Source organism: Teleopsis dalmanni, chromosome 2 (assembly GCF_002237135.1).
Source record: "Teleopsis dalmanni isolate 2A chromosome 2, ASM223713v2, whole genome shotgun sequence".
Lineage (NCBI taxonomy): Eukaryota > Metazoa > Arthropoda > Insecta > Diptera > Diopsidae > Teleopsis > Teleopsis dalmanni.
The window spans coordinates 133,032,233-133,044,923 of NC_051847.1; the positions used below are offsets into that span (position 1 = coordinate 133,032,233).

Consider the following 12,691-nt stretch of genomic DNA (forward strand, 5'->3'; position numbering starts at 1 on the left):
GTGCCATCGCAAAGTAACGCCGGAATGGTGCTGATTAAGTGTTGACTCAGCCTGTCATAATGTGTTTTAGCAGCCTTCTGCATTTTTTGCTTGACAGTTAGTATTTCAAGGTCACGGTGTAGATCAGCATTTCGCACATACCGCAGAGCGTTAACTGCATCCCTGAAGGTTTTGTTTTGGAACCTTTGCGTTACATCTATTATATGTTTTTTTACACAACCCCAAATTTGGACACCATAGAGCAATACCGGCTTGAAGACTTGTTTGTAAATCATAACTTTGTTTTGCTGAGATACTTTAGATCTCCTTCCAATAAACCAAGTTAACTTCTTATATCTTATATTTAGCTCAGTTAATTTTTTCTTGACGTGTACCTACCTTCCTGGAATTTTTACGCTATTTAGAAATAATGAAATTTGATTTTTCTCTTTTGTTAGTAAAGTCTATGTGGTTAGATTTTGAACTATTTACTGTCAGTTTCCATTAATTTGGAAACTTCCTTCTGGAAATTTAGTATAGAATAAGACTTTCATATATTTTTGAAAATTGAAATTCAAGGCGGATGCAATTTTTGGATTTAAGTGTGAGAGTTTTGTCAGGTAGTCCTCTTTCTGAAATATTTTGATCGAAGTAATTTGTAAATTATATGAAATAAATTATTGGTGACTCAAATTAAACATTTTTAACACAAGAAATAGCATTTCTATTAAGGAGGACTGCAGATTTTTGAAAAACTTGTTCTGTATTTTTCTGAATTTTATCCGTTTATGAGAGATTTTTTGACCAAATTAGTTTAAAATGTAGTGTCCGCGTCGTGTTATTAAAGCGTCCTTTATGAGGAATTGCACTGTATTAAATATCTGTGATACTATATTGCTTAGAATCATACTACACATTTTTTTTGTAAAATTAGACATTGTAAATTAGACAAATACTAATTGTTTAAATAAAATAATAGCTATTGTCTATATAACATTTCAAGAACAATATATTATGGTTTTCAAAATAATTAGATCTGAGGTCAATTATTGCTTAGCTTCATGAAGTGATAAACAATAATCCAATAAAGGCGTAGAGACGGTTAACCTCGCAGTTAAAAGAGAATAAAAGTGCTCAAATGCACTGACTCAACCTGCCTCAACATAATAATATATATTTTATATATTTTTAAATGTAATTTTAAAAAAAAACTAATTTAGTATTTACCTATTTTTATTAAATTCTATAAATTATTCTAAATTACTTTTCCTATAATCAAATATATACTATAATTTTTATATTTACTGCCATAATGTTCTAACTGCGTCAACAAAAATATTGCATACTCTCAGGCGCCAACTTGCTATAAAACCCATAAAATCTATTTTTAGCATCTCAGCAGACTGACATTTACTTCATTCCATTTCTCCATTCTTACTCACAACACATTACTTGCGTATGAAAAGCCGTATTGTGAGTAAAAATCGTAGTAAAAAAAATCATTCATTGTCTCAATTTGTGGAATGTATTCTTTGCTGGTTTTTTCTGTTGTTAAATTGATTATTTCATAACAAAATAAGTTACACATCCACATCGTAACATAAAGTAATAAATGATAAATAATGTACTACTCTATGTTATAAATGTAAATACTGAATTAATTCGTTCGAAAATTAAGCTGGCTATAAAGGTAAGAAGGAAAAGCTATCCTTCATTAATACGAATTTTTTAAATCACGATTGTAGTTTTGTAATATATATAGTAAGACGCATCTGAGAATTGGCAAATAAAATGAAGTAGAAACGAAGAACATAATTTAAAATAAATAATATTTCGTAATAACTTTGAGTAACATTGTGTATACACAAATGCGTTCCGCCAGCAAATTTACGAGTAAATGAGAGTATTTAAGAAAGCTTAACATCCATGACGAAACTTGAAAATGCTACACAGACTTTACTCGACTTTTACTTTACATATTATTTCAAGTAAAATTTGTGTTAAAGTGTGAATCAGCTGTTTTGTTTTGAATTTAAAGTTTTGTATTGTTTATTTGCGCGGTACTCGTGTTCTTATCAGACTTGTTCCATGACAATCTGTGTAAAGAGCGTAATTTGACAGTTTATTTGTGTTACGCTCTCAGTTAGTACCTTTCTTGTGTTTTATTTGAGTTTTACTACGAGTAGCTCGTGGAACAGATCTAATATAACTTATTATTCGTGAAGTACATAAAAAAAAATTTTTTTGTGTCTTATGGTAGATTTACACGCGAATTCTGTTTGTAATTTTGGATGTCAAAAATTTTAATTTTTTATTGAAAGCAACAACAATTAACAGTAGAAATTACAAACAGAACTCTAGGGTTCCCTTTTGTGTGTAACTTCGTTCAACACACATTTCGTACTTTCGTACTTTTTACGGCGTTAAAAGTATTACGCGGCGTGGACTTTTCATTGTCGATTATTAATTTTGTGGACTCCAAGTTCTCAGCTGATGACGATGTTGAAAAGGAAGGTGCAATAGTAGCGGCACACAAAAAAATTGTACAACTTTTGTCCTTCGTGCACAGTAAGAAAAAATATGGAGAAACTGTGGACAAAATTATATAAAAAAATATAAAACAATAATATTTACATAAAATGTGAAAAAAGTAGAAGTGCATAATGTATAAAAAATAAGCCACTAATCAAAAGTTCTAACTATTAAATAGAAAAAAAGATGTAAGATAATGATTTGTAAAAAGGAAGAAAAGGAAAATAGTGGAGAGAAGGTGTAGTAACATAGAGTAGTGGCGTAAAATTACAATTAAATAGTAAAAGGTAGTAGACGTGTAATAAGAGAAATCGTGAATATATTTTATTTGTTTAGTGATTGAAATACAATATTTAAAATCGAAAATATTTATTTTTGCCGGCACAATAAAATTACGAAAATTAGGAACTTTGCTCATGTAAAAATAAACTCTTAAAGAAATTGTTTTGACTATATGTGTGCCGTGTATTGATGGGATGAGGCATTGATCTTTCACAATGTTGTGAACCGTGCAATGTAAAGACACTAAAAACTAATCGGATTTTTACACAAAAATAGAAGAAAAAAGTGGCATGTTTATTGTTAACAGTGGCAGCAGCATTAAAAAAACTACTCCATAATGCTTGTCGCTACGCCGGCACAGTCTGCCTCATATGCACTGAGCGCTGCTACCAAGAAAATATGTCACAACAACGCAACCGCCACACCGAAGGGTTCCTGTGGCAAGAACAGCAACAATGGGAGCAGCAACAACAATATCAATGTGCTCAAAACTACACCCAGAGCGATTGTCAACAAATTAATAGAGTCTTCCAATAATACCAACTTTATAAAGACACTATCGGTTCGCCTAAATCGTGGAACTGAACTATTGAAAGACGCTGTGCAAAAGACTCTAAAAGCAACATCGAATGTAACCAATGCAAGTGCTAGCGCAAATCCGAATCTGATAAATAACACCACCAACAACACTACATACTCAACACAAATTACCACTTCGACCTCATCTAATCGACCTGTACCATCAGCTGCTTTTCTAAAGAAATACACCGTCCCGCCCACCGAGTTACATAAACATCCCAAGGAGCGACTGCAAACTGCTAGCGTTGATAGTTTACATAAAGAATTGTGCCATTTCATTCCCATACGAGCAGTACCCCCAACACATTGGAAAAGGTAAACAACACCTAATATATTATTTAATTAATTTTTTAAATATATTAATATATATATATTGATATATATATATAAATATTAAAATTGTATTTACATTTTAAAGTCATACCAAATCACGTGGAAATGGAGTTATTAAGCCGAAGATGCGTAAGGGAATAAAAATTTTTTTGAATTTAAACTGTGATGATCCTTTGGCTGAAAGCACAAAAATCAAGGAAAGTAGCAATGCTGAAGCAACAAAGATCTACATACCAAAGCCAAGGTAAATATGTGTGTATATTGATATAAACTAAAATGATGTTAAACTATAAAATTAAAATCTTTAAATCCTATTCATTTAGCAATCTTAAAATATGTATTTCAGTAATTGCAAATAGATTAAGATAAGATAATGTGAATTAAGCATTTCTGAGTCCTTCATTAGTTACACTTATTAATCCCATTAAAAATATAATAGGAATGTTAATTAAGACTATATTGTTTTCTCTAATCGAATATGTAGATACTGCAGTAATAATACTGTAAGTATTAAAGGAGAATATAAGTTTCCGATATAGATAAATAGGTCTAAACAGTTGCAGTATTCTAATATGAAAGACAAGATACCATAAAAAATCCAATAAGAATATTGTTTCTGCAGAAAGAAATAATCTTTAAAAAGGATTATAAACTTTTTGTACGAATGCCTAGGTTTGACTAGTTCAAGTATTCAAATATGAAAGTAAAGATAATGTGGGTTAAGCATTGAATCTAATAGAATCTAATAAAAATCTAATAGAAAAGTTAGCTAAAATTATATTAGGGGTATTCAGGCAACTGATTAGTTGCTTAGTTGATTCAAAAACTTCATATAAAAAAAATTTATCATTTTGATGTTAATCAGTTGCTTGAACGACCAAAAATGCGTAATCTGATTAGTTTGTTGTGTGTAAATGCCTTGGCAGCACTCGCATCAACAGCAAAAGCGAAACATACGTTAACAGTGAAAATTGTTTACACACAATTCAAACAGCTGAGAGAGATAGCTAACAAATTTCTATACAAAAGCTCATTTTAAGTTATTATTACGACACTTGGGACTGGCAGCACTATTAATTAAATTTGTACTAATCTGAGAATCACCGAAATAGTTGATAGTTTCATTTTTCTGTGCAAATTTTTGTTGTAATCAACTACTAAGCAACTAATCAGTTGCCTGAATACCCCTATTGTTTCCATTTTAATCAAAATTATAGATGCTGCAGGTAGTAGGCACGGCCTAAGCCCAGTAACAAATGTAAAAACTAATTGAATATTGGTCGTAATAACAATTTATTAGGCATTAAAATGATTAACAACTTTCTGTACGGATGCCTAGGTTTGGACAGTTCAAGTATACGAATATGAAATACATCCTAAAGATAAATCTTGAAAAAATAATCTAACCAAGGAAACAATTGCATAGATAGTATTTAAAAAAGTTATTGAATTTTGTCTTTGCATATGTGGCAGTAAAATGAAACAGAAAAGTAACGACTAACCCCACCAAAACCAACCCACCAAGAATGTTACAGAAGGTAATGCAATGTTTAGGCTATTGTACTTAATTCGATTAATATGCAGTAATATGTGCTATAATGTTCAAGCAAAATCCACATAAAAAAATGACTCGATAGGTCTAGATTTGTATCTCAATGGTATTACAATAAAACAAAATATATTTTCAGAAAGCGTGAAAAAGCAATCAATTAATCAAAATATTTAAGAATAAAAAAAAACTATTTTATCAAAAAAATAAATAAAATTCATTGTACACATTCTCTACTCATTTTGGGAAAACTTGTCATTATTTACTTACTGAAATTAAGTTTTAGCAAGATGTCCCTGATTTCATTCCTTAAAAATTTTCTTTTCTTTTAATAATTTTTTATCTTAATGCGCTTAAAAATTTGATTAGTTGCATAAAACAAAACATTACGAAAGAACATTACCTTGAAAATTAATGGAATATTTGATAATACTTTTTTAACCATAATTCACTATAGTCTTTCATTTATATAAGAACATAGAGCATTACTTCATAGGACGAAAATGAACTAATATTCAAATTTAAATTTTTTTTCAGTTTTTGTGTGCTTTTTGAATTTTTTTCCACATAATTCTATTCCAGCCTTTTGCCAGCCTTCCAGATTTACTACAAACCTGAGTTTCATTTTAGGACTTATCATTTTTCTTTTTTATAAGAACATAACAAATATATTCTCACTTACTTGCTGAATTTTATAATATTTATCTATATACTTATTTTTATTTTACAATGGATTGAGTTTATGTAGAAAATAAAGCATCAAATTTAAAAATGTTTAATTCACAAAAAAGTGTTTCAAGCTAGATTACTATTTTTGAGATATAGAGATTTTTATAGTTGACGATTTATTAATATAGGGATACTCTATATCTCGGTAAGTATTCAAAATGTAGCCCATTTCTCTGCTTAGAAACGATTTGTTTTTATTTTTTGGATCAATAATTCAACTTCTGATACTGAAAAGGATTTATTTAATTTGTTGGAATATGATCATACAATTCACATCCTTTCGATCTCATTTCGACATTCTCAGCTATCAAACCATAATGATCGATAGCGATAGTTCTCATATAATGACAGTTTTAACTATATTCCAAATATCTCTGGTATAGATATATGGTAAAGCAATATATTTAATGTATAGCAAATCATTGTATGCAAAAATGAAATAAGCATACCAGTATATAAGCATATATTATATATATCTATGTATAGGTATATCTATACACTATATAGCTTCATTTCAGGACGAGCTTGATCCAAGCAAAAAAAACTTTGCTTAGGCAAATATACATATACTCTTACCAAGGTTCGGTTTTTGTCACAGAAAGAAAGCAGATTTAGGTAAAATAAAATTTGTCATTTATTTTAATATTCCATAAGATTTCCATAGACAGAAAACAAAGATCAATTGACCCCCTTAAACATAAATAAGTTTTCTTATGTCTAGTGATATTCGTCTATTGCGATGGAAAAACAGAAAATGTCGATGAAGCTTTGCATTACAAAAACTGATACCTTAATTTATCATATTAAATTTAAATCAATTACTTATTTAAGTTTTTAGGTTAGAGATGGGATTAGTTTATTTTATTTAAATGGATATAAAAAAGATTATATGAATTATATAATTACCATCTTTAACAATAACTTTTTTTTTACAGTTTAGTAACGTTTAAAACAAGCCTACAGTCAGCATTCGTATCTAAGATGACGCGATCCAAAAAAATTACTAAACCTTGGCCTAATCGTGCCAAAGCTATTGATACCTTACGTAAGACTAGAAATAATAACAAAGCAGAACAAAGAACGCCTACATCGTCCTATGCGGGAACTTCACGAGTAAATACAAGGGTAAAAAAAATACTTCTAGAAAGCGTTAACTTTGTCGAAAATATGGACGACGTATTGCTGGTAACGAAAAATACCTCTCAACCAACACGTAAGAGAGCAGCTAAAATAATTCCTCCTATGGCTGAAAAGTTATTTAAACAAAATAGACCTAATCGCAAAGAAGTGCAAACAAAAACCAAAGCAAGAAGAAGAGCTAATATAAAAGACCCTATTTCTTCTTTGCCAACGCCTAGAAAGAGAAACAAACCAAAACACGTCCAAGTTATTGGGCGAACCAGAAGCGTTAAACGTAAATTAGTTGAAGCAACTGAAGTAGAGCAAAATGAAAATGTAGAAATTCGTGCTCCAGCACGAAAGAGACAAAAACGTGCTGCTGATTCGAATACTGTGCAGCAATGTTATACTGGCTCAAAACAGAAAAGAAAGATTGCTAAAAATAACTCTAAAGCTCAATTGGAAAAAGTACGCAACACTCCTCCATTGACCAGAGCACGGCGACGAATGATGCCCGAGGAAAAATTATGGGAATTTGTTGACACGCCGAAAAAACGTTGAGCTGTAAATCTCAACGTTTATAGAAGGTTAACTAAATTTAATTTCATAAAATTTACATAGTTATTGATGTTTTAAACAGACTTAGGGCCATGTTATGTAGAGTATCTCGGGCACACGGCGTGAGTAAAATTGTTGTTGTTTTCAATGCAAATTATAAAATTGAGAGTGAGAGAAAAAACAATACGTCGGTTCAAGTTTCGGCATGAGAGCCGGGTTGTTTGTGCCTCGGCAGTTGGGCAAAGCAGTGTTGTTTAGTAATAAACTTCAGAATTTTCAAAATTTGCGCCTTTTAGGAGCAAATTACTACACTTTTAATACGTTTTGGAAAAAAAAATGCCAGTAAGCAACACAGCTTTTTTATAAACTGCTAATAATTTAATTATTACACCTTCCGATTTTAAGGAAAGGCGTATAATTTTGTAAGTACTGTTAACAATTATTATAAGAAAATAAAAAAATTTCCTTTCAAATTTAGGCACAATCAAAAAGTACCAAAACATTGCAAAAATACAAAATTGGCAACACTGGTGTGACAGTCTATATAACATAACTGATTTTCGCCATAGCCCGAAAGAGCCAATATTGTCGAGCCCGAAACACTCTACATGACATGACTATTACGCAAAATTTAAAATCTGAAAAAAAACCAACCATAACATTCAAAAGAACAAAACATCTGAAAAAATCTTAAAAAAAAAGTGATCTAAAATCGACTTTAAATAATGCTTATGCTAAGAATATAGAATTTTTCATTTTAGCCAATTTTTATAATAAACAAAACTGAGATTATATAATGAAGAATATTTTACGTGGGTATTTTAAACTGAAAAGTAACACACAACATAGTTACATGAAATACCAAGTCGAAACATGTTAACCAATCAAAGTACTCCAAAAAAATCAATTCATATATATTCCTTCAAATATTAAAGCTAAAAATAAGTCGAGCACTACTATATTAATACGTCAATAGCTGTAAATAACTTTCTGGTTCCCGTTATTCTAAAGTTAACAAAAGCAATTTACATGTAATTTAAAATCGATTTTCCCTTTGTGGGGGCATACGACCAACGTTGAGAAACACTGCTTTAAGCAATTCTTCAGTTCCAAATATGGTTTATTCCGTTTTCACCTCTAGTTCAGAATTTGTAAAATCAATAAAAGGCCGTTTCTTATTTAAGCATATCACAAAAGAACAACTGCTTATTTTAAAAAGAACATATGAAACAACAACACTGCTGGCTTATTTAGTCCAACCTTTTTGAAATCGTTTAACTAATAAACAGCTTAAATGGCATGGTTGCCAAGATTAAAAATTCGTCCATTGTGAACAATTTTTGGAAGTACATACGAAATTTCCAGTTAACAGGCAACGAATGATTTCGTTAATTATTCGTATTTCGTGTCGTCATTGTTCGTGACAAATACACGTTTTCTATTTATTATTTTACTGTTAAAATGCATGAAAATTCATGTTTTATTCACAATCATGTAAAAAAAAAATATTCTTACTAATAATTTTAACTTTAAATTTTGTTACGTGTTTAATAGTCTAACGAAATCTTCATTTTGTTCAGAGTTGAAATCGAAAATAGTGCTTATTTTATTTGTTCTTTTGTAACATGCTTAGAAAAGAAAAGGCCTAATATTAAATTGATTTTTAACGAAAGAAACTAAATTCTTAATATGAACTATTGCTTTCATTAGAGTTGTTTATATTAAACAGTAGTGAAATTGTAATAACAAACATTATTATTATTTTTAATTAATTATAATTTTGGCTGACCATACAGCTATTTCGAGTATTGCCAAATACTTATCATCAGTGGTCTTGGAATTATTTCTTATATTTAAAATCAATAATTTAATTCGTGTTTCGGTTCGACTACATTAAAAAGTCAAAAGTTTCGCTTTAAAACCAATTCAATGCCGAACCGAGCCGATACTGTCGCAATGAATTGAAGTATTTGGGAATAAAAACATTGTAATGAAAAAAAAAATGAATTATATTATTATCCCAAATTATGTGTGATTTTGATTGGTTTTACATCTCAGACAAATTATTTCATCCCGAAAATATTAATAATGCTTCAACATTTTATATAAGAGAATTTTTATACTGCTTTCAAATCTTTTAAGTAAGTAATTACGAATATTCGTATATGTGTATACATATAGATATTTTATTTATTATAACCTTTATGTAACTATAATCTTTAAAAACAGAACTTTCAGAAACATAAGCTTTAAAAGAAATATTAATAGAGATCAACTCATTAATTGCCAATATTCTCTATTTCTTCACAGTAGCTTTAACAATTATTTTGCAATTTAATTATACAAATTTAATTTAAATATTACAAACATTAATTGTTAATTTTTTTAATTTCTATTTCATTTTATTCGAATTTATTTCATATTCTTCTTACATGTATATATTTTTTTATTTTGTATTTTAGATTGTGACTCTGCCTTAAACAAATTGCTTCTATACATTTCCATTTAATATAATTAATATTTAAAATTTATGAATCTCTAATATAAAATTATTTAATATTATTTAAATTTATTTTCTTCTGTAATAATTGTATACCTTAAGGATTGTGCATGTTATTATTATATTATATATATTATGTGTATTTATTAGATCTAAAGTTTCTAGTTTAATAATAGTTTATAGTTTCAATAATAACATGTCAACTATATTTTTTTTTTGTAATTATAAAGTAAGGGATAAGAATAGTTACTCTACTATTCTTTAAAAATGATAAATAATAACACAGAAAAACAATAAATAATAAAGTATCTAATAATAGATAGTTCTCCACCAACAAAAAAGTTTGGAAATTTACGATAGTTCAGTTTTAATATCATACGGTACAATATCCAGTACATATAATGCACGTCCCTCAAAAATAAATACTAAAACTAATAGTCTAAACTTTATTTCTATATTTTAAAATAAATGAAACGTTAGCTCTTCCCACTTCTTGATAATATTAATCAGTAAATTTCTAATTGCAATTTTAAATATAAAATAATAGACTATAACTAGTATATAGCATTCAAGTAATGCATTTGTAATAATTCCATTTATTGTAAAAATTCACAGTTTTGTATCTTATACAAACTACAAAATATTTTTTCCTTCTAATGTTAGTATCTAACACATGTTGACAAAATGAATTTGGAGAACTAACTGGATATTGAGTTTCTGTCCTGACTCTACATCACATTAAAAATGTGAACGAATTGAAAAGTATCCGGAAATAGATTTTTGTCAATATCTTTTTAATATGTTATTAATGTATTAATATCTAGATAATACAATAATATATGGAAACTAAAACTTCGATATAAAATTCACATTACGTGTTCGTCTTCTATATATATATGTACTCTATGACTTCTACAAAATTCAGAAATATATTATTAACATTTTTTTAATTCAAGTTTTTTTTTCGCGGTTTTTGTTTTTTGTTTGTATAATAATATTTCTTATATTATTTTATTTAATTTTACAAAAATAGTCAATAATTGCGTGTAGTCAATTTTAAAATTATGTCATTTTGTTCTTATTAAGATTTCTATATTGTTTGATTATGTACTCGTATTTTTTTTTATTTTATTTTATGTTATTATTTTCCTTCATTTTTTTAAAATAATTTCTTATAAAAAACATTTTTTACATATAATTTATGCTTGTATTCAAATTTAAAATAATTTTCATTTGCTTATACATTAGTAGTTTTTATGTAACTATTTCAAACATAAATTTGTCAATATTTTAAATTAGTATAAAATAAAAATCAAAATTATTTAAAATAGAAAAATTAAATAAATATTAAGCTGCTTCAAAAAATTAATATTTTCCTTGTAATTTTTTCTGTTTTTTTTTTTGTAGTATTTATTTTTTTTTTTTGTGTTGATTTTTTTTTTTTTTCAATCATCTTTTTTTTTTTTTGTTCTGTATATTATCTGTAATTCTGGTATATCTGGCTTTTTATTCTTGATACTTCTTAAGTTATATATGAACGAGTAAACCAAAAAATGTTTTTAAGGACCACTGATAAAACATATTTGGCGGTATCTGAAACTTGATTATAAATAAAAAATTAAAATTTTTCCACTTTTCTAAAAATTTTCTAAAATTTTTAGTTTATAAAAATTTTATAATATAAAATAAAAATATTAAAATTTAATATATTTTAAATATTAAAAATGGTTGACAAAGATTAATTAAGGCAATATTGTTTATTTTAAAATTTTTGTTTGTTTTTCCTCATTATAGCTCTTAATTGTAATTATATTTTCCTCTTTTGTTTGGAGTGTTTAAATTATGTTGTATATATGCTTTTATCAATTTTTTATATTTGTTTATAAATCTCTAAGATTTATCTTTCAAATTAATTCTTTTTAATTTATTTATTTTTTAGTTTTATGATTATATATTTTATTAGCTTTATTATACCCAATTCCTAATTCCTAATTTTAATATATTTTCAGTTTTTTATTCATCATTGTTGTACGTTTTCAATTTCTTGAAGAAATAGTTAACACAAAGTTCATAAATAATCACAAATTCGTTTATTACTTATTTTATTATTAGTTTACTTTTTTCTAATTTCCTTTAATAAAATATAGTATAATGTAGTATAATATAATATAATATAATATAATATAATATAATATAATATAATATAATATAATAATATATAATATAATATATAATATTATAATAATATATAATATAATATATAATATTATAATAATATATAATATAATATATAATATTATAATAATATATAATATAATATATAATATTATAATAATATATAATATAATATATAATATTATAATAATATATAATATAATATATAATATTATAATAATATATAATATAATATATAATATTATAATAATATATAATATAATATATAATATTATAATAATATATAATATAATATATAATATTATAATAATATATAATATAATATATAATATTATAATAATATATAATATAATATA

General features: G+C 26.8%; 1 protein-coding gene across 1 annotated transcript; it reads left to right on the forward strand.

The window, feature by feature from the left end:
- Positions 1-2,484: 2,484 nt before the first annotated feature.
- On the forward strand, positions 2,485-10,219 carry LOC119675031. The gene is made up of 4 exons (XM_038086204.1): positions 2,485-3,687; positions 3,791-3,949; positions 6,919-7,689; positions 10,123-10,219. The coding sequence occupies exons 1-3, from the start codon at positions 3,131-3,133 to the stop codon at positions 7,661-7,663; spliced, it is 1,461 nt and encodes a 486-aa protein (XP_037942132.1). The 5' UTR covers positions 2,485-3,130; the 3' UTR covers positions 7,664-7,689; positions 10,123-10,219.
- Positions 10,220-12,691: the final 2,472 nt, after the last annotated feature.